Source organism: Pyricularia grisea, assembly GCF_004355905.1.
Source record: "Pyricularia grisea strain NI907 chromosome Unknown Pyricularia_grisea_NI907_Scaffold_4, whole genome shotgun sequence".
Taxonomy (NCBI): Eukaryota; Fungi; Ascomycota; class Sordariomycetes; order Magnaporthales; family Pyriculariaceae; genus Pyricularia; species Pyricularia grisea.
The window spans coordinates 2,360,752-2,387,765 of record NW_022156718.1 but is presented as its reverse complement, the minus strand read 5'-3'; the positions used below and the strand labels follow the sequence as shown (position 1 = coordinate 2,387,765).

Below are 27,014 nucleotides of genomic sequence, written 5' to 3'. Positions count from 1 at the left end.
TGCGAAATGTGTCGAATGCTGCGTAATTTGCTAAGGTTGAATGTGTTACTTTCTGCTATCGTACGTGATTTTCTATGAATTTTGTCCCAAACCCAGACTCCTTTTTATTACATTCCCCGCCTAGGTAACACTTATGCACGGTCCTTTGGCCTTGGGACTGTTTCATGACACCAATCCGGCCACTAGGGCAACACTAGCTATCCATTTGTCATCTATTTTTTTTTTGTTTGCTTTGTAATGAGGGAATGAGCACACACTTTCTCTTTTGGTGGCTGCATTTGGAAGGCCATCGTCTTTCATGGAACATATTAATAATTCCTCCTGTCTTGGATCGAATGCGTTGGCATCTTATGGGCCCTGTGCAAGAACCGCTCAGGAGAACCATCGTGCAAAGCCCAAAGATGCATTTTGCAAAGATCGTCCACGCCAAGCCCAAATGTCTCCGACACCCCATCTGATCTCACCGCTGACAGCGACGCCACTTGTACGTGATCTGCTCCTTGACCAATGCCACCTCACGCCCCATGAGCTCGAGTGGGCCAAAGTATGCCAGGCCGGTGCCGCCACCTCCCACGGTCGAGACGCGGAAGTTCATATTGAAGATGCCAACAGCGCCGCCTTCGCTGGTGACGCAGGGCGACCAGACCTCGCTGCGTACGCTTGTGCCCACGAACCGCGATGCTCTGGTGTCTCCGGGGTTGGAGAGGGTGGTCTGGGATGTGAACTGTTTTATATTATGGATGTGTTAGTGTGTATGGAAAGGAATTGTGGACCTGGGACGGAGAAACGAATAAGGATGGGGGATTGCCTACAGTGTAGGACGCGTCCTGCGACCAAAAAGTCGTGACAAAGAAGCTGACTGCCGACTCCGGGTCCAGCACGGCAAAGCCGCCGTAGCTGACAAGATCCGGGCTGACCTGCCACCCCATGTCGCCGCCTGTGATGCTCAGGTGCATCTGGCAGTTGAGCGTCCTCCCCGCTGGCGGGAACTCGGCGCCCTGCTGCACTGCCGTGTAGTTGTGATACACGATCTCCTGGCCGTCCACCAGATTGCCCGTGTAGTTGGCGAAGCGGCCCACGCCGCCGCCGTTCTGCGGGCAGCCATTGCCGGAGAAGGAGATGGAGGCTATGGATGAGTTTGATCCAGGGCTGTAGGGGGTGTCCGAGGCTGGCGGTGGCTCTGAAGGGGATTCCGAAGCGGTTGGGAGGGAGACGGATGTTGTGGTTGCTTCAATGAGCTCGAGTGCCGCGCTGAGGTGCGTGGCCACCAATGCGCAAATGAGTTTGTGGAGGATGAACATTTCGAGGTGTTGTGTAGCAGACCCAATGCCCGGGCTGCAAGTGCTGGGATACTTGAGGGTCAAACGAAAACAAGGGGGTCACGAAAAAGGACGAGATCCATACGGGAAGTCTCCCACTGCGATTCTTTTTATCCTGTTGTTTAATGACGACTTTCTGGGCAAAAAAAAAAAAAAAAAAAAAAAAAAAAGAAAAAGGAAAAGGCTGGCTGCACACAAGCTGGGTCCGGTGATGAGCTGAGCTAGATATTAGCCGAGCCAGGCGGCAATTTGGCGCTGTATATTAACTCGACCAGCAATTTTTCAAAATTGCCAGGCTTTTTGCCGCAGACACAAGGTGAACCTGCCCGATTCGGCATCACGCCCAAGCGGAGTTTACTTTAAGAAAATCCCGCCAATGCAGCCTGTTTTTACGATCTGGCTGGGAGTGGAACATTGGTCCTATTGTTGGTAACGCCCGATCCTTAGCAATATCTGCATGCAGGGTCGAAGGAGTCTGGCCAGGCTTCCAAGTCGGAAGACGGCTCCCGGTGGACTTTGTTTTGCGGAGCTGTGTACCTGAATGGACTGTTACGGTATCGTGCATCTTGGGATGTTATAAGATAAATATTTTATGCCGGTGCGGAAGTTATATCCACCAATGAAAGGTACGGGGACTTTCAACCAGCTCACACCTACGATTTAAGCCTTTAAGGTCACAATACTAATAATTCATACCCTCAAGTGCCTCCCTGTCTTTGGCCAGGTGCGGTTAAAAGAACTAACTGGAAATAATTACATCAGTGAAGGTTTTACGACGCAACCAGACTCGTGCTTCATATGGTGTTATGATACTTTCCAACAAAAGTAAGGCAGGTGGTGTTTTGCCCTGATTGAGTAGACACGACGCTAAATTGTTACCAAGATATTCTTTTCAGGAGACCTCTTCACCACATATGAAGGCGAAAAAAATATCTCTACTCAACATGAAGCTTTACGATGGGGCAAATATGAATCTTTGTCGTCATTTTCATGCTTTGGCCTGGGATCAATCGACATTCATCGGCACTGACGAGAAACTGTCGTTGGAGGTTGCAGCCTGCGAGGAAGAGGTTGTCAAGGGCGAGTTGGTACTACTGACAAAGGTCAATGTACTTGATGCCGAGCTAGACGAGGTAAATATAATTGCTGAGCAGGTTATTATTGCCTGACAGGTAAAGGTAGTCGAAACCAAACGGGTGCTATTAATGGAAATCGATGTAATGGATTTCGTCGAATTGGATAACATGGAGGTGGATGTAGTTGACTTGACCCATTTTAGGCCCCTGAATCCACGTAGAGAGCTGAAGAAGTAACGCGCTTTTGTCCTGGCTATTATCGTCCTAATGAAATTTTGCAGCCAAAACGTGTCCAACTAGCTCTCAAAAGAGGTTGAAAGGCGCCATCCCTATTTTTTCCAAAATGGCTTTGGTTCCGAAATTCAATTTAACGCAATAAGCTAACGCTCTTGTAATCTTTGGCTACCAAAGCTGATTTCCATCCCGTCCTTTGCACATAGACTCCCATGCATCATCCAAAGTAGGAAGGATAGTCGCAACCAGACTCTCGAGATGTTTGGTGAGGGGGATATAAAAGAGATCGCGCTCAAGTTCCTCAACTGGACAACGTAGCAATAAAGTATTGGTGTGAATATATATATGGGTGGCACTCTTTTATCAAAACAGACAGCAGCAGCCATTGCCCCTGCAGTTAAAGGTCCATGAAGAAGTGCTCTAATCACAGCGGAAGAAGCGTTTCTGTCAGAGACTTGACACTCTCTGAGCTGAGAGACAGGAGGTGATCATGGAGAGTGAATTGGAAGGAGTTACGGTTTTGAATAGGTACTCATAGGTTGCTAATTCAAAGGCAACTGAACAGGGACGGGGGTCAGAAAACCACAAAAGTGATGGCTTTACATAATTACACCTATCTGCATGACCTAGCTATAAACGAATGTGACTCCTCCAATTTTGGTCATATCTGCATAAAGTCGTGTGAGGTCTGCTATCTTGTAAAAGTAGGTAGTGTTGAACACCTCTCACAATCTAGCCCCTCCGAGAACAAGAAGTGGCATGATTTCTATTTTTATCCTCCTCCCTTTCCAGAAGACATTTGAAGCGCCTCACGAGGAGGGAGGCATAATCTTCCAGATGGTGTTGATAGAGTTGACCAAGCTTTCCATGTTATCGTGGCAAGAGTGGTTGGACAGGATTTCCTTGCCGTTGTGCTTGATGTTGAAGGCGCGCGTGTGGCCCTCGACCGTCTTGTCCTTCCTCGCCAGTCGCAGCTCCATGCGGTCGTCGACCTGGCGGAGGGCGGTCTGGATGTCGACCGTGTTGTCGTGGCAGGAGAAGGGGCCAACTATCTTCTCGCCCTTGAAGTAAAGAGTGGCGGTGTTTGTGTGACCCTCGACGGTCTTTGATTTCTCGTTGAGCCAGACTGATGACATTTTGATGGTGTTTTTACTATGTTCAAAGTTAGCTTCTGTGAAGATTTTGTTCCAAGGGAAAGGATCCTTACATGTAGGGAGTTGGCTGTGAGTATTGGAGTAGGGTGCAGAGGCGAAGAAGCTCAAGGTTTGTATGAGGATGTGAAGATAGGTGATGATGCTGATTCCCTTTTCTTCCTGTTCAACATGGGGATATGGGCTCCTTTATATAGCCAGTTTTCTCCCTTTGAAGCATAGCCTATGGCCTGTTCATCTCAGTGTCCACTGGGATAAAGTGACTTGACTTGCAGTTTCTGAGGCCAGTAACATCTTCATCGCTCTGGACTTGAAGTCAAGCATCTTTGATTGGTCGAACCTCATAGCCGACAAACACCTAGGTAGGTATGCAGCATCAAAGCTCCCAGGCTGCTCTTAATTCGCCTAGCATTATCCTGATTCCTAAAGTTTGTCGCCACCGCTTCTTGCGGAAAAGATTTTAATTTTCTTTTTGTTTTGTTGGGCCAGGGCCTGAATAGGATCAGGGATACGGAATGGCCCGAGTAGCCCGGCTTAGTAACGAGCCAAGCCGACAGCCGAAGACCTGAGAACTCACCTGAACCAATTATCTCACAAAAGCAATCGAGTATATCAATCATTGCCCAAAACTCTACCTTCTGCGTCTTGTGCGTAACGTTGCGTACCCCCTGTTCGGCACCCCCCCTGTTCGGCACCCAAAAATAACAACACTTTTATTTTTATCCTCCAACTTCTATTATAAATATCTCGATGAATCTTTCACTTTTGGATTTACTTTTTTCTAATCTTGATTCTCCATTTTCCAATGAAGCAATATACTGAAAAACAGCTTATATCTGCAATTAACGACGTCAATAATGGCAATCCAATTGCAAAAACCTCCCGAAAATGGGGAATACCTAGGTCTACACTTCAAAGTCGACTTAAAGGTTCTCAAGCTTATAAAAAAGCACAAAGCCCTTTTCAAAGGCTTTCTACGGAACAGGAAAAGCATTTGGCTGATTGGGTACTTACCCAAACAGCTTTAGGGCTTCCGCCAACGCATCAAGAATTACGCTTTTTTGCCGAACGAATTCTTCAAGCCGCCGGAGAGACAAAAGGCCTTGGAAAACGTTGGATAACTCGTTTTTTGGCTCGTTATCCAATCCTTAAGACCCAAAGGCCCCGTCGAATAGATAACGCCCGGGTTAATGGCGCTACTACGGAGGTAATTAAATCTTGGTGGCTTTATATTACGAACCCGGTTATTAACGCTATTAAACCGGAAAACCGTTGGAATATGGACGAAACCGGTATAATGGAAGGTAAAGGATCTAACGGCCTGGTATTAGGGCTTAACGGGATCCGGCCGTTGCAACGGAAAGAGCCCGGAACGCGGGGTTGGACGACTATAATCGAATGTATATCGGCTACGGGCGTTGCCCTCCCTCCCCTTGTTATATTTAAGGGAAAAAACGTACAACAACAATGGTTTCCGACGGATTTAAGCCTTTTCGATAATTGGAAATTTCACGCAACCGAAAACGGGTGGACAAATAACGAAACGGCTATCGAATGGTTAAAAAAAGTGTTTATTCCGTATACCCAACCTTTAACCCCTGAAAAGCGGTTATTAGTTTTGGATGGCCATGGATCACATATAACGGACGAATTTATGCTTCTTTGCTTGCAAAACAATATTCAACTCCTATATTTACCCCCTCATTCGTCACACGTTCTCTAACCATTGGATTTATCGGTTTTTGGGCCGTTAAAAGAAGCTTATCGACGTCAACTTGGATTTGTTAGCCAATTTTGCTGTTCAACAATTATTGGAAAACGAAATTTCCTACTTTGTTATCGAAAAGCCAGATTAAAAGCATTTATAGCAAAAACCATTCAATCTGGTTGGCGTACAACGGGGTTATGGCCGGTAAACTTGGTTAAACCACTTTTAAGCCCTTTTTTGTTAGAAAATAGCAATGCCAACGTTATAAAAGATAAAAACAACGGTTTGCAAAGGGATAAAACACCGGAAAGCCCAGCCCAAAAAATTAACGATCCGTCTTTACTTATTTGGAAAACCCCTAAAACGACCCGAGATGTCCGATTTCAACTGCAAAAACTTTCCCAATCCAACAAAACCAACGCTACTTCACGTCTTTTATTTGCAAAAGTCCAAAAAAGCTTCGAAGCTAAAGATACCCTTTTGGCTAGCGCCCAGCAAAAAATCAGCTTATTGGAAGCACAACTGGAGGCAATACGGCCGGTTAAAAGGAGGAGGGTGGTTCCGGATCCAAACGAGCTTTTGGTTAACAAACAGAACATTATTGGATTGCAGGAAAAGGATATAGAAAATTTGGAACCTTTAGCTGATGAAGAAGAGGTTAATGAACCGGAGAAGCGTGAAAACGATTGTATTTTTGTCCGTTGATAATTTTATATTTAAATCAGCTTATAAAAGTAGGCATTTCGTTGTTAGATTTTCAGGGTGCCGAACAGGGGGGGTGCCGAACAGGGGGTACGCAACGTTATACTCACCGCTTCTTTGAGGGTGAGATTCAAAAGCAACTGTGTTGCTGATCGCGGCCCAAATCTGGAGTTTGCAATTCCGACGCGAGTCTTCTCCAGTACGGATTTGGCCCGTAGCAAGCCACTTGAGGCAATTGACGCCCGGGACGGTCCGTACATCAAATTCCGGATGGAGTATTTGGAAGGACGCTGAAATTAAGTGACCTGACCAATTAGGGGCATAGTATAACTGGCGTGCAAGCCTCATCCCTGCCCTGTATTGCCTGCGCGCTGTCCACCAATACAGATGCAGGCTAATAGTAAGGTATATACTTACATATCCGTATTTGCTCACCTACCTGAGCTAGAAAAGTTAGATTATACTAGCAGCGGAAGTCCAGGTTTTGCCGCAGGCTCCATGGCGTAATTCATCTCATGGGTCTACGTAGTATTAGGCATGTCACTTGCACAACCCTCTTCTCCCATACACTGATAATAACCGCAACGGTATAAGATTGTTTTTCGTCGATTCATTGGCGGGAAGTGCGAGCGACTTTTTACAAGGTTTCTCTGCACAGTTGTGCGAAAATGCCCCTGCATTTTGACGTAGTTGAGTTGGTAGTTACTGTTCTGGGCGCATGAGGACGAGTGCATTGAAATGATCGACAGCATGCCAAATTCAATAAGCGAATGCTGGGCAAACAGTTTCAAACTGCATTCTGTATGCAGGCCACAAAGTCTAGATGGTCCTGGCAGTGATCACTTTGGGATTCACCATGGCAATTCGTTTGCTTTTTTGGAGTTTTTGATGCAACTTTTCATACACCGCTGATCGAAGAATTGCCTATTTTGTCAAGTGGCTACATGCAATTCTGCAACGCTCTCTCACAAACTTGCCACTATTTACGGAGTACATCGCCAAAGATCACCAATAGAGCAAGCCGAGGAGTCCCGGCCCACCAATAAGGATACAGACGTAAGAGACCAGAGGGAACCTGAGTACTGTACGTCAAAGTGTTTGTTTGATGGTGTGATGTGGGCGCGATAAGGTAGGTTGTGCGCCTTGGTGTTTCCTCCACACAAACTGATTTCTTCTGCTGTCTCGCTTACCACAGCTGACAACTGATGACTGGTCCACGGAAGCGGAGGGCGGAGACTTTCGTCCGGCCAAGCAAAAAGCAAACTGCAAAATAAAGTCAAAATGATACTATGATTTGAAAGGAGACAAGGAGGTCAACTCCCTAGAGCACAGGCTGGATGCAATCGACTCCAATGGCATTTAGAAATGGCGGGATCTTGGAACATTACTTTAATCAGTGGTACTCCGTATGTGTCAAGCTCCAGGCTAGTGCCACAGCTACGGGGTAATATCTCGCCTCATGGTAGCAAGGGTAGGTAGGCAAAGTATGGATAAGTGGGTAGGATTGCGTGCGGATGAACCTAACTGGATGAGCCCAGAGTAGCCTTCCGTCGGCTACAAGCGAAAAGAAAAAAAAGCAAATATGATGACGGAGCTACCTCCGCACCTACCTCGACGAAAGCACAATTACAGACTTTACCCGAAGCAGCAAAGCGCAGCCATGTCGACAAGTCGCCAAGAAATGGACTAATGCACAGTGACCCAACTGGGCCACCAAGACTGCAATGCTGCATTGCGTCGTTACGCTAGCGATCGAGGGAAAAGGGACCCTTATAGACTTGGCAGCTTTACTTTTTAACACCCACCGGAGATGTGTATCAACCAATTATAGCCTTGCTCGTTTTTTGATGTGCAATTGGCGATCAAAAGACTCAGACTTCGGGTAAATGGAGGAAGACGACGGCTTCTATCCCGTCCATGATGGAGGAGGATGACGAAGGCACCTATGATGCCCAGGTTGATTGGTTGGTTCGATATGGCCGCCCTAAAAACTTTCCGATCATCGGGAGATCGGAAGCCTGTGTCGAGCATGTTGACCGTCACTGAAACGGTGAACCAGGACATGCGTGGAGGGTGGGCGTGACGAGCATATGGACAGTGCCGCCACTGCAGCTTACGGATTGCTAGTCCAATGCTGCTGCTATGCTCAAGCCCGACGGAAATTTATGACTCAACGACCGGATGCAAAGCAGGGTCTGAATATTCGGTGGCATGCGATTGACAGCCCTGGTGGGACAAAGAGCTTAACACGTCGCCAGGGTTGTGGCTGAGCGTACGGAGTACATCAATAATATGATTGTGCGTTCGGCTGTGTCACATGAGCCCTGATCAGGCCCTGGCGGGTGTGTGTGCAAGTTGCGTTTTGGATGGATATGGACATACCTACCTACGGAATGGCTAATGAGGACAACAGGTCTACCATTTACACGCGCGTGAAGATGATTGGAAGATGAATGCCATGGCCTATAGCTACCTCGTGTTTGGGTAATTTTTGACCTGTGGTGGGAGTTCGAGGTATGCGTAATGAGGCGGATGGCAATTGTCCCAATGGTGTGAACAGTTCCTACTGTGATGCCTAATATGATGGTTAAGCGCATACTAAGCATAGGTACCTAGGTAGTGTATATGTGTTCGATGCTGCTTGCCGCATTGAGCAGCGATTTTTGAATTTCCAATGTGAAATATCGAAGAAATTGCCAACATGATGCATGCTCTTGACGGAGAACTTCGGGAGAAGGGACAATGCTACCATTACAACATGACAGAAATACTACAACCAAGTGCTGTCTGTACGTTTACAAAATGTCACGTTCTAACCACCAACGCTGACGTTAGTTTCCGTCAATTCTTATCCGGGACTTGCCTCTCTCCTTCTACCCTGAATCCGCATGATGAAACAATGTCCCACAACAAAATCATCCGGCAAAACTCCCGAGACCTGGAACCAAACTATTGACCTGATCATCCCGAATGGGCTGGTTTTGACGTCGCAATAAGGGTGCCCATGAATGAGACCCCTGCTCAAGTCCGTGCCGGCTGGGGTCGAGGCTTGTCATCGTATGTTCTTCAGCGCCAATCGAATGTTGGACGCTCTTGAAACCGCCGCAACTTATGATTCGCCCCACTTTGATTTTTGTTTTCGCCCAAGATAACCGTTGAATGGACCAACATCGCTCAGAGTTTTTGTCTTGCAAAAAACTGTAGGGTGATCCAATTGTCCACGGCCATTTACAAGTGTGTAGGTGCTATCTGCAAACATAGAAAATTATCATTAATAAGGGCTCGCATGTGGATCACCTCTAGCTAGACAGCTTCCAAGGAATAGAATCTCCAATTTATTCCCTCAGAGCTTTTATATATAGAAGTCAAGTCCTGCACCGCTCATCATCCCTCCCTTAAAGTCCGATCAAGCAAGTAGTTTGATCCACAAGAACCCCGACGTCGAGTGTGCCACACACAGCTCATCCCAGTAAACTCGGAATTATCCGCACAAGGACCACTCGTTTAAGCTGCTCCCTCTTTTACCCCAAACATGGACCGCGCCAGCAGTACCAACCCACGCTCTGGCAAAAGCGCCTTCCCACCTCCTCTGAACCTCAACAAACGCAGCCCACCACCGCCAAAATCGAATGAAAGCCAAAGAACAAACGAAAAATCAACCAAAGACGGCCCAAAAGCCAAAAGCAACCCAAAGACGAAGGATCAGGACAAGATGGACGACGACTACGTAGACGTCAACCCAACCAGCCCCGTGCCCGCCGCCTCCTCCAGCAGGCTGGCCCCCAAGACGTCGACTCAGTACTCCAACAACTTCAGCAAGGCCGACGCGCGCTTCAGCACGACGGCGCAGTCCAGCTACGGCGCCTTTGACCCGCTCGATTACGCCGCCTCGGAGGCGCCGCCCCCTCTCCCGACCGAGGAGAACGGCGAGTCCAGCGAGGAGCTGCGCCAGCGCCGGCTCCAAGAAAAACAGAGACGAGAGGAAGAGTGGGAGGAGGAGCAGGCACAGCGCAAGCGCGAGCGCGAGAGGCTGGCGCAGGAGCGGCGGCAAAAGGAGATTCAAGAAGAAGAGGAGAGACGCAGGCGCGAGTGGGCCGAGGAGGAGGAGCGCAGGAGGAGGCGAGAGGAGGAGGAGGACTTTGAGGAGGAGATTCCGCGCCGGCAGAGCCCGCCCAGGCAGGAACAGTACCAACGACGGCCGTCCGGGGCGGACCGGAGGAACTCGTACGCCAGACACTCGTTCCACCGCCAGAACGACAGTCGGGACTACAGGAGGTACAATAGCAACAGCAATAGCAACAACAACAGTGGCAACGAGGAGGAAAACGCAAGGGGTGATCCCAGACGGGAGAGGATTAATATCAACATGAACGACGCTTGGCAGTCTTGGACCTCGATGGGTGGCAGAGACGATCGTGGAGGGTTTGGCATTGGAGGAACTCCAGGCTTCGGATTATTTGGTGGTCAGAGGGCCGGATTCGGTCCAGTGGGGAATTTGCCTATCACCCAGTTGCCAGGCTTGGGAGGGTTTAGAATGTTTGGCTTGTGATTTTTTACAGTGCGAGTGCTGGTTGGCTTTTAACTTTCTCATTTCTTTTTGTAATGTAGGCAGAGACAGCGCAGAAAAAGTCAGTTGACCTGACAACGCTTGTAATAATAAATATATTATTCAGGTCATCATCAAAAGGCTTGTGATGCAGGGCGCTAGACGACAAATGCTCTATCCAAGGCCTGTTATTTCTCAGAAATTGATGCTTTAGCGATCTCGATGGTACTTGCTCTGCATTTTACCTCAGGCAGTTGGTACGGTGAAAATGGCCAAGAGGCAAAACACAGGAACATAACAAGTCAAATTGAAAGCATCACCAAGTCTTGCTAAGGTTTACCATTTATCAAAATTAATGAAGTTTTATTGACTTCAATTTGCATGTGCTCAATCCAAAAAATGTGCAAGCACAACTCCAACTGAGGAACAGTTGTAATTATATTGGCCGCGATAGCTGTCAGTCCCGTGCGAGCGAACTTGTATCTTAAAGGTAAGTTTTCTTGCACTCCATCGCCTTTCAGGACACCTCGATAAATTGATGGTGCTGCATACTGTCTTAATGGCTGGCGTGTTAACCTTATGAAGAATAATATGAATATTTTGAAAGCTTATACACCGGAAATGCACTCATGCACATGCACGTCGAGCACCACTGACATACTCCTTGCACCTGACAACTAATTCTTTGATATATAAGTGATCTTTCCCCCTACAAACTGTTTTGGGGAGGAGTGATGGGAAGCATTCTTTTCACCTATTATACTTGCCAGTTCTAATCATCTCTACCAACACAAAAGCCTTTCCAAGGGGAAGGTAGCTTTGAACTAAATACAGCCGAATATATATAAAATACTTAAAGGCGACCAAGTTCACATTTAACTCCCAGACATTGCACACCGCAGTCGAATAACATCACACATCCTCCAAAATGTCGTTCAACACTCAAAGCCCGACTACCAACAACAGCACTGGCCAGCAGTCAGGCCCTCAAAGCTCACAACGGAGGGCAAAAAAGACCTGGGATAGGCCAGATCAAGCCGGGGCTATCGACCCTCGCATACTATCATCCCCACAGCACAACAGCTCGGAACCCTCTCCAGACTTCGCCTCCCTCTTGGCCACCGCCGCGGCCGCCAGCATCACCGCAGCCCAAGCCCAATTCCAACTGGTCATCGCCCGCGACGTCGACATGGACGGCGGCGGCAGCGATGGAAACACCAGCAGCGACGAGGGCAGCGACGGCGGCACAGACGACAGCACGGGCGCCACGGCCATGCCCGAGACGATCGAGGAGCTGGCCACGTATTCGGACGAGGTGATTGTGGCGCACGCGACCTTGCTCCCCTACCTCGCCGGGCGATACACCAACCCGGGTCTGTACCTGCAGCTGGCCCGAGTGGCGTTCTTGGCGCAGGCGAGGGAGCGGCCGCAGTTCGAGCCGCCGAAGCTCGAGATGGTGGAGCCGGGGACGGCCGTGGTAGAGCGCCGGCGGGAGCAGTCGCTGGGTGTGATGCTCATGAGACACAAGCTCATGTTGTTGGAGCAGCAGTGGGAGCAGCCCAGGCAGCAGCAACAACCTCAGCAACAAGAACCAGCACCTCGTGGCGGGCAAGACATGGATGCTGGATTGTTGGATCAGCAGGAGTACCAGGGTCATCAAGTGTCTGGCTACTGTGTGGACGAGGATGGCGACGTAGAAATGGAGGATGCTTGGCTGTGAGAACCTTTATTGCAGCGAATGACAGAAAGCATTACCAAGACAAAGCGAGGGGCGGAAAAACATGCATTTTATTGCCAGTTTCTTTGCTTTATCCCAAACACTGCCTACAAATCCCACGAATCGAAACTCCCATCGCCAAACGTCTCCTTTTCTCGTTTTCCACCCCTTTTACAGATTGCCATTCGCCGGAGCCCTTTGTAAACGCTGACCCATTGTAACAAACTGACCTATTTTGGTTGTCTGGCAAAGAGTTACTAAAAGCCACGCGTCTTGAGGGCTCGAGCAGTTGGCTTGGACTTGAGAACCACATTTGCCAGGATTGCAACACTTTTCGATACATTTAGTCCACTTTTGCTTCAGCGCAATTATGACTTCCCGCTCAACCAGGACAACCCCCTGGTCCTTTGATCTGGTCACCGCTGACGTGGACGTAGGTTGGCAGTAGGCAGAATCAAAAGGGGCCACAACTCGGGACTCGTTGGTGACATCGACAGATAGGGCCGATGCCGTCATGTCAATGGGTAAGAAGGTAGCCAGTTGGAGGCTCTTGGCGGATTACATTTCGACCGACAGGGATAATCAATGACTAAAAAGCACATAGCAGTAGGAAATGCACTAAACTATCAAGGAAAGAAAGGCAGGAAGCAATGCTTGAGAAGTCAAAATCGGATGATAAGAAATGGAAGAAAAGTATTGATCAATAAAGGAAGAAAAAAAGAAAAGAAAAAGGAACAATTTCTTGTATACCGGTGAATGGCATGACGAATCTGGCACGCATTGACGCTACTATGGCTAACCATGCTAACTTAAAATAATACTTACCATGAGTTGGACTGTAGTGCAAGGAAGTTAGTCGTGCGGATCGATAGCAAAACACTGGAAGTGCGTATTCAAATACTGTTAATAGTTGCACTTGGCCCGCACCACACAGTTGTTGGATGAACATCACGGACCAGGTTTCCGCCTATTGCATCAATGTGTGGTCTCTCAGTCTTCTGTGTACGGTAGATCCAGTATTCAGATATATGACATGCGAAATGCACAAATTGTAAAGCCTCTGGTATATTAGGAGTAATATTGGATGAGTTCGTGGGACTTGGACAATATGCAGTTGAAATATACAGCGCTTTCAGTATTTAGTTGACAAAGGAACTGGCTATTTGGCCCAAGTATCATGAACCTACAGTTCGCTACGAACAGTCATTCCACAGTGACTGCCCTGCAATACGGATATATTTACATGCAACCCTCCAACCCAGGCAAATTAGGCCACGCAAAGACCAGTTCCTCGGCCTAACTCTTAGATCAGCACAATGAAAAAGATGCTATCTCTTCATCTTTTGACTATTACCCACCTGCACCAAGGCTTCAGCCTGAATTTTGGACAATCTTTTGAACATTTGCGCCAAATTTCACATCAGTGCGGCTGCAAATATGCCGATACCTAGACAAGAGGCAAACTGGTGGCTTAGCCTTTGGACGTGTTTTGTGTTTCATCTCCGCATCGCAGCGACAATGCCCTGGAACGGAGGGCAAAGGAATGAAGGCTATAGTAAGTGTGACCAGAAAGATGCTGACAGCAATCGGGCACATTCTTGTCGAATTTGATTGGTGATGTTGAGTTTTTCTCAATCTTCCTAGATTGTTTAGTTTATTTTAAGTGATAAACATTAAAGAGAAAATTTGACGGGTCAATTATCAAGCCGTAGAAATAATAAGCAAGAGAGTTTGAATCAACGAAGCCCTTCACTTACGCCACAGATTTGTATTGGTCATTTGAACACACAAGTGGCAGCGGCGGGGTATTACTCGACACCCTGCCTTTTGGCTAATACTCGGGATGCCCGGCTGGCAATGCCACCAGGATGAAGTCAGTCACACACGTGTTGTGGCGGGATTAACGTGTCTTCCGAACATCCTACCATATTACCCCAAGGGGCCCCTGGATCTGAGTAAGGAGCTCAACATGGTATTCTGGTTAGGATCGACCATGGTGCCAGGGTAGCGGCAAATAGGGGAATAAGATATTTTGATGCGCTTCTTTTTAAGGCACTTCTCTCAAATATACCAAGTGCCTTACAAATAAGACCTCATGACTTGCGCGCATAAAAGAAGATCACTCCTGTCTATCAATCCATATATCTCTTTCATGCATCTCCACTTCAAGTCTGTTCATTGATGAGAGCTGCATTGCAGGCAATTGCACCAAGATAGGGAAAGTTGTATTATCGTAGCGCTTGGAATGGGGACAGCAAATCATTACTCCTTATCCACTTGTAAGGCCAGGCCACATACCTGTACTAGCAACAAAGGAAATCTCTGCAGTCCGGCTTATTTTTGGAGATTTATTCCATAAGCTCTCGGCCTACGACCAATGAAAATCATATTCCAGCTTAGCAATCGGAGACGTAAGTCCGGTACCAGACTAACTTGGACATCAAGTCCAATGGAAAAGTTTCCACTGTTGCTCTTGGAGTGGAAAGTGTGGAAAAGCGCTCTGGCTACGTGATTCGGTTTCTTCACAGACCACTTGCTGTACGGAGCTGAAAGGAAGCAGTACTCGAATTTGGATGCTGCTTCCATTCGCATATTGGTTGAAACTTGCAGTAGATACTTGGACAAGCACATTCGGATACCGCGGGCAAGTCTGAGTTCGGATGCAAAAGTGATGTTTCCGGGTTTTGCGATGGCCTGCAGTATTGGCTTGCGCCATGATTAGAGGCAGTTGTCCGTGCTCTTAAGCAGCACCTACAATTACAATTACCATTGACGGCCCGAGTTCCCTTTAAGCATTAAACGAGCTTGGTTCTGTTGTGCGCACTTATCCGGCTCATGCGGTGACTAGTAGCCATGCATGATGTCAAAGCTCGGAAGGGGTCACTTTTTACTGAAAAGAAAAAGTGTCGAAATACTAGACTACTCTAAGCAGATAATGGCTAGAAATAATAGAATGCTCGGTTACCTGCCTAGGTATGTAGGTTTGTGAAAAAGCAAAGCAAGGGCCTTCGGGAGCTACCAGTAGGTCGATGTACTGTGTAGGAATCAAGGGTTAGGCGAGATAGTTCATTTAAGACTAAAACTTTTTAGACCTAGTCTGACTTTGAGCCAGAGCTTAATCAGCTGCTGGTACAAGTCTGCCATGTGCGTTTGGTGCCCTCAGTGAACAACACGATTATTTCAACAGGCGGGAGCCATCGCTGCTGTCGGGATTTGTTCGACAGAGCTTTAGTCAGGCCAGTAAACACTCGATTGCCAGCGTTGCAGCTTGCGGTTTTCCCTGCCGTACATAGTAAGCTTTGTTTGGATGCCAAAAAGTAAGCACAGATTGATGATTCAGCCTTCGTCTTTTTCGGATGCTGCAGCCTGCCTTTCTTCATCACAACAGGAAATTAAAGTTTAGACAACAGACGAGCTTATGACCAGGTGGATCACGTGATATAGAAACTCTGGTCCAGGTGGGGTAGAACTTTTTGTTACCTCCGGGGTGGCGCCACGCGTACGTACATACGTCAACGATCTGCTAAACAAGTGTTCCGGTACTACTGCAAGGGACCGTGACTTGGCTTGTCACCCATCGACGGACCGAAACACTATCCAAGCGATTTGCAGAGCTCAACAGCAAAACTAGCGACAATTGCATCACCCTTGGAAAGTCCCCGCAAAAAACAGCACGATTCCAATTTGAAAGTAAGAAGGAATGGCAAACATTACCGCCACAGTTCCCCGGCCGGCCATCTCACCAGACGACGCCGAGCCAACGCGGTGGTTGGACCAGCCGGTCCCCACACCCAAGTTCGGCGACCACGGCTACTGCACCATAGCCAGCAGCGTGCGCATCGCCGCGCCGCCCCAGACCTGCCTGGGCATCGTGCTCCACGCGCCGGGCTACGCGTCCCCACATGCCTGGAACAACTGGGTCCGGAAAATCACCATCACCTCCTCGCCCGCTGGAGATGACGCTTCTTCTTCCGCAGCAGCCGGCATCCCCGCCGAGCTGACGGGACCCGACTACCTCTCCAACGGTGCGCAGTTCGACATGTCGATCTTTATGGACCACACGACGACGTCGAGTCCGCGCGTGCAGTCGATGGACGTTACGGCCTGCGAGGCCCTGACCGACGGGAGGAAAGGGTTCCGGGTCGGGTGGACGTACTGCATGTTTGGGCTGCACTGTGAGAGGATTCAGGAGTTTGTTGACGACGGTGAAGGCGGCACTGTGTACACGACCTGGGAGACCTTTGGTGGTGTCATTGCGAGGATTGTTTGGTTGACCAATGCCAGTGGCATCCAGAGAGGCTTTATCGAGTGGGGTCGCGGGTTGAAGGAAAAGGCTGAGACTATGGGCTAGAGTTTTACTTGGTGTATCCAGCTGGGTTGGCAGTGGGCCAGTGGCACCCTTGGCGGCGTCCACGACCGGGGCCGCCAATGGTTTCTGTCAATGGTTTCTGTCACGAACAAAGCACTTGTTCAGACTGTACCATAACCATGACTTTTTCACAATCGCAATGTCACTCAAGTATACGGTCGAGCTAGTTGACCTTTCTATAGCCCTCAGCACGGGCAACAAGTCATCGCTACCGGTACCGGCCCTTGCCCTCGAGCTCGACATATATGTGATCTGTATCGGTAAATGAGGACTGACCAAGTGGAACCCTGACGGGCGTTTTCGATATTCTGCCGTGGAGATGTGTGGTCCCATTATAAGATTTTGGTTGTTCAGCTTGAAACGTAGATGTTAAAGGTGCGAACGAGAGCGAAAAGAGCCAAAGACCGGCAGGCCTATTGATAATGTTAGGGGTTCTATCCATGTGAAAGGGTAGAGGTAAACTCAGTCACCCAGGTGTCTTATCACACTTGTGGCTTGTCAAAATCTTGGCAGCGTGGCTACTCTAGAGGACAGCATGGTGGTAATGACTAATAATAGTCCCTAGTCTGCCCACAAGGCCCTTCTCTACCCGGCCAACCTTATGGTGGCTTCAATCAAGGCTACTATGGTATACGACGGTTAGATGACCGTTGCTAGCCAACGGAAGAAGCCCGGGCGATTATTCACATCAGGTGTCCAGGAGGGTTGAGAATGATTGCCTTTGGACTTGTTGCAAGTTAGTTCTTATCGATCTCCAGAACCGAATTTGAGAAAAATATCGGCTTGGCACTTTTGTGGACGAAAATGATATGTTTGAAACTAATGGCGCTGTAGAAAGTTGTATCCGATACTTCCGTTGGAGGCCACATCGTGGGCGCCGGCACTTACATTAATATTTTTCCTCTATCGTTTGGAGAATTTCAGCCATATTGGACCCGTAACCCTATGGTATCAAACTCCGGGCGAAAGATTATATCCGATTGGCATGATAGCGACGGAAATACTAAACCCGCACCACTGTTGTCCTCCTTCCAAAAGGAACCCATCCAATGACGCCAAGGCATTCTCATACGGACCACAGTGGCAGCTAAAAACATTTCCACACTGTTGTCCAGTAATCATTACCGCCTGCATAGCAACGCGCTGTGGCTACACGCATTGTCAACCACGTCGTAGACTCGCAGCGTATACGGGAGCGGCAGCCTGTTAGTAGGCTAAAGAATAGAAAGATCACTAGCTGCGTGCTTCAGGCCTGATGACAGTCTGATAGGTGGAAGTCATGGGCGATAATCTTGGCCAAAGTAAAGTAACATAGGTTCTACGATGATCTTATAGCACCTTTTTTAGTGTGTCATCATAACAAGTACGACTGTGTTGTAACTACATTGTCGATGCAGCTTGGTAAATAAGTCAGACCGAACAAGTTTTGGGACTGCCATTGGGTCCAGGAGATCGGCGCCCACCTGAATAACGAATGAATAATGTATAAATAGGGCTCTAATAAGTTTGGTATAAGGCCTGCCAAAGCCCGAAAAGCTTGGGGGCCCGGCCCGGCCTATTAACCCATGGGACTGGGATGGGGGCCCGTAAAGGCCCATAGGTTTTTTTGGCGGGTTAATGGGGGCCCGCGGGTTCGCGGGTTTGGCCCGAATTGGGTAACCCGCGGGCTTTGTATAAATTTAAAATTTACGAAAAAATTATTAGAAAAAATAAAATATTTATATATTTAATTAAATAAAATAACGTAAATTTTAAAAAATTGTAACTATTTTTTATAATTATTTTATATTATATTAAATTATTAAATTAAAATAAAATATATTATTATTTTTTTTAAATATAATAATAAATTAATTTTTTTTTATTTTGGTCGGATTTGGCGTTATCGTTAAAATTTTTTTTAATAATATAGGGGGTAAGGTTAAATAATTTAAACGGCGAAATATTTAATTTGTTTTTTTTTTGGACCGAAAATAAGTTTTTAACCGAAAATTTAGGGTTAAATTTGGGAATTTTTTCCGGGATAATACGTTATTTAATAATAAAAATTTTACCATTTATTTTTCCGTTTATTCGCGGGCGTCGCGTAATAAAAAATTATAATAATTTTTAATTAAAAGGTTTATTTATATTAAAACGGGCGGTTCGTTTTTTTTTTTTGGGTTTGGGGCTATTTATAACGGATATGGCGTTGTAAAATATAAATTTAAATTATATATTAACGTACGGGTACGTCCAACTATTTATAATATTAAAAATAAATTTAACGAAGTTTATATTTTTAATTTGGATAATAATACGGCGAACGTATATAACGTAAAAATTGGAAATTATTTTATATTAAAATGGTTATAATAAATGGTTATAACGTAAAAAAATAAAAAAATTTACCAATAAAAAAATTGGTAAAAAACGTTTTAATAATTTTTTGCAAAACCGCGATAATAAACGTAAAAAACCTACAATTAGGTAAATATTTGTGGGCAATTTTTCGGACCAAACGTTAAAAAGGTATTTTGGGGATAATTAAATCGAAAATTCGCTACATTTTTCAAATTTTCCGTAAAATAATAATTAAAATAAAATTAAATAAATAAATTAAATATATAATAGGAAAATAAAAATATATTACCGGGTTTAAAACGTATATTTTTGCGTTTTTTAATAATACCTTTTTTATCCGCGGTTTTAAAAGGTATTTTGGACGTTTTACCCGCATAAAATTTACGTATTATTTTTATTTTAAAAGTTTTGTAAAACGTTTTGGCGGAAATAAAATATAAAAGGGAAAATATTATAATTAATTAAAATTAAATAATAAAATAATTATAAAAAATAGTTACCAAATAAACGATTTAAATCGGTAATAATTGGGGTTGGATAAATAATCGGGTAAAAAACCGAAAATTATTGCGCGATTACCAAAAAAAAAAAAAAAAATTATGGGGGGATAAGGTTAAATTTAATTAAAATTAACGTAAAAATTTTTTTAGGTAATAACGCCTTTTTAATTGGATAAAATGCGGGGTGGGTATAAAATTAACCCAATTAAAAAAACACCGCTTGTAAAAAAATTTCCGAATTTTAAAATTTAATTATAATAAGAAAAGTTTCAAATTTTTACAAATTTTACAACTTTATAATTCGATCGCGGTTCTATTTTATATTGGAAAAACCACCATTTACAAAAATAAATATCGTTAGTAAATATGGGTAAAAACCTGTATTTTTTACAATAATTTTAATTATAATTAAAAATTAACCAAAAATAACACCCAAACGTAAAATAAATAATAATATCGGTCGCAAGGCCCAAAATTTACGAAACCGCAATAAAAAATTTAAAAAATAAATAAATAATGGCGATAAAATTAAATTGCTTATAAACCGCGCGCGTAAACGATTTAATATAATATTATTGCGGTAAAAATCGAAATTACGCGTTAGTTATAAATATATAACGTCGATTAAATTTAAACAAAAATAAATGGAAAATAAATTTAAAATAAAATTTATTATTAAAAAATAAATAACCATTTTATATAACCATTTAAAATAATAAAATTATAATAATTATTTTTTCTAATTATTTAAAAAACGTTAAAATTAATATTGGAAAAATTTATAATTTAAATTTGGTTTAAAAATACGTACCCCCGCCCCAATTAATAACGAATATTAGAAAAACGTAAATAATTTTAACGATTTGGAAAACGTTTTCGAAACCTTTTTTTAAATCCCCATTAAAAAGGTTAAAAAAATAATATTTAAATAAAAAAAAATGGTCGCTGTTTTATTATTATAATAGGCCAATTACCAAAATAAAACAAATAAATTTATCCGCCAAATTTTTTACAATTTTTTTAAGGGCGTTTCGTTTACTAATATTATAAAAATTGGTAAAATAATACGCCAAATTTACCACAAAATTACCTATTTTGGTAATATATTAACGTTTTTCCAAAGAAAAATGGCTAAATTGGTAAATAATTAATGGTTATATAGGATAATTACTGTTTTTTTTAATTAATAATATTAAATAATACGTAATTCCGCTTATTATATTATATATCGGTACTAATATTTTTTAATTACGTATTTGGTTATTAAAATATATTATTGGGTAAAAAATATTACGGTTTACAATTATAATATAAACCAAATATACCAAATATTCGAAAATAAAATAAAATAAATATTCCCCAAATTAAAAATTATAATACCAAATTTAACAATTATAATATAGGACGGTTTATTTTACGTTTATTTAATTTTTTACCCTTATTAAGGAAATTTTATTACGCGTTTTTATTTATTATAGCGTATTTAAACCTTTAATTGTAAATTATATTTATATTATAAATACCGCCAAATTCCGCGCGTAAAAATTATATAAAATTTTTAATCGTAAAGCCCCTATACGCCGCATTTGGACCAAATAAACGCTTTATAAAATATATATAAATATATTTAGCAAATTAATTGGAACAATTTATCGAATAATTATTTAAAAAAATGCCCAAAAATGGGTTATATTTCCATTTATTACCGCCGATTAGGTTAAAGTACCCGATTTTGGCGAAATAATAAATAAAGAAATAAAAAGGTTACAAATACTGGTTATAAAGCCTATTTATAATAAAATGCCTAAAAAATTTGAAAAAAAAATTTGCTTATAGTATAAAATTATACCCAAATACGGTTATAATGGATAATTACGGGATTTTTTTATATTCTAAAATTAAAATATAAAAAATTAAATTATAATAATTATTAAAATTAATATAATATAATTTTAACGGTAAAAAAGGTTTTTATTTTCCAACCTTTTTTAAAATTAGTAAAAAAAATTAAAATTAAAAATTTTTTTTATTTATAATTTTGCGTTAAATAAATTAATATATTTTAACCAATTTAAATAAATAAAATAAATAAAACGAATATAATTTAAATAAATAGGGAAATATATAGGTAAATAAATATAAAAATAGGTAAATATTATTTATTAAAATTTTATTTTATACCCTATTATTTGTAAAATAAATCGGATAAAGGATATATTTTTAGTAAATACCGTAACCCGTTTAACGTAAATAACAGCCAAATTCGAAACCGTAAATAATTATATTAAAAACATTTCCCCGGCTTTTTATAAAACTATTAAAACCTTAATTTAAATATATAAACGAATGTAAAACGTAACCGTATTTATTAAATCCCTTATTATACGTTGGAAAATAATTTTGGGTATTAATAAGTCCGTACTGGATTATAAACGGCAAATATCTTTTAATATAATAATTAAAATAATATATTAATATATAATTATTCAATATAACCATTATAATTTATATTCATTTTTAGGTTTAAATCGTTTTATATAATTTTTCGTCCGTTATCCTTTTTTTATTATTCGGTTATTAATACGGCCATTTTTTCGAATTAATAATTTGCCTTCCGTCGTTTTTTTCGTAATTTTTTTCGTTCGACCTCGTTTTATAATTGGATTTTGGGATAAAATTATATCCGGGGGTGGTATTTTTGGTATTTTTCGTAATTAAACGGGTAATCGAAAATTTAATTATTCGATCGGGTTTAACGGTATAAATTTGGCACAATTAATAAAAATAAAAAATTTAATTTCGATTAATTAATATAAAATAAAAATTAAATAAATAAAAATTTATTTAATATTTGGAAATTTTTATTTAAAAACCGGTAATTATCCGCGATATTTTTATTTTATTCGTATTATAACTTATTATACAAATAATAACGATAATTTAAAAAAAAAAAAAAATTCGTTAATTTTCCAAAGTTTTTTTTTTTTTATTTTAAAAAAAAAGGGGTTAACCGAAATAAATCCGATATTAATTATTTAAAACTTTATATTAAATTTCAAACGAACGAATTAAATCGATAAAAATTTTTTAACGTTTTATATTATAAACCGATCGTTATTTTTTTTTTTTTTTTTTTTTTTTAATTTTTAATTATATAATTGTAATGGATAAATTAACAAATCTTTTGGGGGAATTAATTAAAAAATTATTTTCCCTAAATATTAAATTTATTAACGAATTTTATAATAAAATTTCGAACGTAAAAACGCCCGTATAACGTCGATTTAACGTAAATTTGAACGAAAATAATTTCCTTTTAAATTTTAACCAAAATACCAAAACGGAATTTATCGTTACGTTATTTATAAATTACGAATTTACGGATTATATTAAATTTATAATAAATGGCGGAAAAAATAACGTTTATTATTTATATATTTTTAAATTATAAAATAATTTTTTTAATTTATTCGTTATTAATTTTTGGTTTCGCCGCTGGATTTTAAAAAAAAATAAAATCGATTTAATTTTAAAAACGTTTTAAAAACCCAAATTGGTAAAAATTTGGAAATTTTACTAATAAAAATTTTCCCGAAATAACGGCGAATTATACGCTATTTGCAAATAATATATACAAATATTAAAATACCCCCAATTTAATAAAAAAAACTAATAATAATATAACGGAATAAATACCTTTATACGGTATTATAATATTATCGCCTATACCCAAAAAGGATTGGAAATTTAAACGACGTCCGGTAATATTATATTAATTAACGTTAATTTTCGGCTGGTAAATTATTTTTTTTTAAAAAAATATAATTATTTATATAATTATTTATATAACCATTTATTATAATTTAAATTTATTTATTTTATATATTATTTTTTTATTTACGTAACGTTAATAAAATATTTTATATTCGTATAGGCTAAAAACGTATAATAATATTCGAAAAATAAAATCGAAAAATCCTACGTCCGATTTTATATTTCGTTACGGAAAAAATTTAATATTATATACGATTCGGAATTTAAATTGTTTGTACAAATCCGAAACGACCGATAAAAAGTTTTTTCGTTATAAATATTTACCAAAAAATATAAAATAATAATTAAAAATATTATTACCCAAACGTTAATTAATATTTTCCGAAAAAGGAAAATATTTTTAATTATTAACGGGTGGATTAATCCAGGTTTAAAACACGTTTTTTAGGGTATTATAACCGTTTACGTAAATAATAATTAAATACGCCGTTATATTATTTTAAATTTTATTGCAATTAACGTTAATAAAACGAAAAAACAATTGGTAAAATTAACGGTCCAAACCATTGTAAAATACAAATTAAAGGGTAAAATATTAATTATTATGGCCGATAATATATCCAATTTTCGCGTTAATAACGTGGCGGCGGAATTTCGGGTTTATAATCCCCAATTATAAATGCAATTAAAAATTTTCCAATTATTTTATATAACCTACGCTTTACAATTTGTAAAAGGGGTTATATATTAAAATTTTTATATTATTAAAACAAATTTCCGCGTTTTTTTGGTTAATTTTTATAACGACAAAGATTTAATTATTAATAATACGGACGAAAATAAAACGTAAAATATTTTTCCAAAATATATTATCGTTTAAATAAATAATATTAATATATTAAATAATTCGAATATTATTTAACCTAATATTTTAAATTAATTAAAATATTTGGCGGTTTTATTTTATTAAAGCCCCAAACGGATAAAATTTTTTTATAATTTGCAATAATTTACCGGTAAATATAAATTTAAAAACTTTCGATTATTAATTAAAAATATCCAAATTAAATAAAATTCGACCATTTTAACTATTACGCGTATTTTTTAATTTTATCAAACTATAAAAATATTTATTTAATAATATTTTATTTCGTCAAATGGTTAAAATAATCCGGTTAATACCATTTTAACTAAATTTCGAATTTTTAATAAAAATTAAATTATTTTGGAATATTTATTAATAACGATTAAAATTATAACGGTTTTTATTAACGTTTTTAGGGTAAATAAAATAAAAATAATTATATACGTATTATTTGGATTAAAAGCTATCGGTATAATTTTTACCAATTTCGAACGTAAATTTCAATTAAAAGTTCGAAAATATTTATAAACGGGATAATATACCAATTTAAAAACCGTAATTTTAACGGCGCGAATAAAATTGGATAAATATATCGATTTAATTTAACGTTATTACGTTAAAAAATTATATTTTTTAACCGTTATTTTAATTTTCCCGACGCGTACGGATTTCCGAAAAAACCGTTTGCGGTATTATATAAAATATATTAACCAACGCGTAAAAAATTTAATCGCCAAAAAAATTAAACATTTAACCGAATTATATTCGAAAAAACGAAATCCGAATTTTTATCCGAAAAAAAAATTAATTTAACCGGGTATTAACCCGGTTTTATTTATTTTATAACGTAAACCAAATCCGAAAAAATCCAAATATATAAACAATTAAAATTTAAACCCGATAAAATTTTTATACCTTATCGATCGATCCGTCGAAAAAAATATCCGGTTAAAAATTAAAGTGTTTTTAATATAAAATGCGTAATATATTAATTTTATTATAATTTAAAATATAAATAATTATACGGATGGTTATACGGATGGTTATATATATTAACTTTTATTTATATTTAATTATAGAAAATGATAATAATATTTTTAATTGGTAGGCTATATATAAAATAAAATTCCCAAAATTCGCCCAAATTACCCGCAATATTTTAATTATATTTACTATTTTAATTTTTATCGAACGTTTATAATTATAATTAGGTAATTTTATCGGTTTTAATTAATATTTTTTAAATTTATTTGCCATTCGTAATTGTGCTATTATTTATATTTTAATTAAAAAAAATTTATTTTTTTAATCGGTTTTAAAATTACCATTATAAAAAACGAATATTTAAACCCGGAAAACGAAAAAGCTAAATACGATAGGTTTACGGAATTTGTCGGTTTTATCCACAATTTGGGTAAATTAAATAATAATTCTAATTCCAATAAAAATAATATTATCGAAATAACCGTTAATAATACCCCAATTCGGGCTAATATTAACCGTATACCTGCATTATTTATTTTTATTTAAATTGGATTAAAATATAGCAAAACTTTTATGGAAATTCCAACCAGGGCGTTAAAACGGGTACGGAATAATATATCGTATGGGCGTAATTTAAGGAATTTTCAAATGTAAAATATTGTTAAATAAATTGTTTTTTTTCGTATTTTATATTCGGTTAATAAAAAAAAACATTACAATTAATATTTGTTATTTTTATTTTTATTATAATTTAATTTATTATATACGAAAAAAAACAAAAATTAATAATAATAATAATAATTATAATAATAATAATAATAATAATAATAATAATAATAATAATAATAATAATAATAATAATAATAATAATAATAATAATAATAATAATAATAATAATAATAATAATAATAATAATAATAATAATAATAATAATAATAATAATAATTATAATAATAATTATAATAATAATAATAATAATAATAATAATAATAATAATAATAATAATAATAATAATAATTATATTGGAAAATATATTATTTTATATTACGTTTATTTTAATATAATTTCCTTCGGAATTTTACAAATGTTAATTTTGAAATATTTACGTATTTACGGGCTTTACCCACGGGGGCCCGCGGGCTGCCAAAAAAACCCGCGTTCAAATTTGGGCCGGGTTGGGCCCCCCCATAAATATTACAGTCTACCCGCGGGCCCCCCGACCCACCTACTTGGGCCGGCGCGGGCCCCCATGGGCGGGTTTTGGCAGGCCTTAGTTTGGTATTAGGGGCGACTCGAGTAAGGCCACGAAAAGAGAGCCAGGTCTAGCGCTTTTCAGCGGGGCTATTACCACAATTGCCAGAAAATAACTTTCTCTCGACTGGCAATTTGAGACTGTCTAGGGGCTTTTTTATTTTTGAGTGTTGGGCTTGGTGAGCCAGCTTGTGGCACCGCACGCGGCACCAGCTCCAGTCGTTAGGACAGCCCCTGTAATCTGGCAACTTTTAATTGGGAAGCATTCCAGGGCGTCACTGGATTTTGGTGTGAGACTTTGAATCTTTGGGCTCGGGCTCTTTGAGTAGTAAAAAGACTCATCTGTTACACGTCGAAGTGAATGCGTAGACAGAGTTTGTTGGTTGAAGGACCCGAAATCAGAGACTTGCTTCGTGTGCCGTAGGCTGCGGTAAAACGGAGCCAGCTTTAATAACAACATAGCGAACGTTGCACT

The 27,014-nt window shown here is 40.0% G+C and overlaps 5 protein-coding genes across 5 annotated transcripts; 3 read left to right on the top strand and 2 right to left on the bottom strand.

The window, feature by feature from the left end:
* Positions 1-10: 10 nt before the first annotated feature.
* On the bottom strand, positions 11-1,446 carry PgNI_07406 (uncharacterized protein). The gene is made up of 2 exons (XM_031127419.1): positions 813-1,446; positions 11-724 (listed from the first exon to the last, which is right to left on the bottom strand). The coding sequence occupies exons 1-2, from the start codon at positions 1,299-1,301 to the stop codon at positions 461-463; spliced, it is 753 nt and encodes a 250-aa protein (XP_030981296.1). The 5' UTR covers positions 1,302-1,446; the 3' UTR covers positions 11-460.
* Positions 1,447-3,438: 1,992 nt separating this feature from the next.
* Positions 3,439-3,765, bottom strand: PgNI_07405 (uncharacterized protein; the record flags this gene model as incomplete). Its single annotated transcript, XM_031127418.1, has 1 exon — positions 3,439-3,765. One exon carries the CDS (start codon positions 3,763-3,765, stop codon positions 3,439-3,441), a length of 327 nt encoding a protein of 108 aa, XP_030980587.1.
* A 5,957-nt stretch (positions 3,766-9,722) lies between these two features.
* Positions 9,723-10,739, top strand: PgNI_07404 (uncharacterized protein; the record flags this gene model as incomplete). The annotated part of the gene is made up of 1 exon (XM_031127417.1): positions 9,723-10,739. One exon carries the CDS (start codon positions 9,723-9,725, stop codon positions 10,737-10,739), a length of 1,017 nt encoding a protein of 338 aa, XP_030980586.1.
* A 925-nt stretch (positions 10,740-11,664) lies between these two features.
* On the top strand, positions 11,665-12,456 carry PgNI_07403 (uncharacterized protein; the record flags this gene model as incomplete). The annotated part of the gene is made up of 1 exon (XM_031127416.1): positions 11,665-12,456. The coding sequence occupies one exon, from the start codon at positions 11,665-11,667 to the stop codon at positions 12,454-12,456; it is 792 nt and encodes a 263-aa protein (XP_030981590.1).
* A 3,697-nt stretch (positions 12,457-16,153) lies between these two features.
* On the top strand, positions 16,154-16,804 carry PgNI_07402 (uncharacterized protein; the record flags this gene model as incomplete). The annotated part of the gene is made up of 1 exon (XM_031127415.1): positions 16,154-16,804. The coding sequence occupies one exon, from the start codon at positions 16,154-16,156 to the stop codon at positions 16,802-16,804; it is 651 nt and encodes a 216-aa protein (XP_030981026.1).
* Between the last annotated feature and the right edge of the window lie 10,210 nt (positions 16,805-27,014).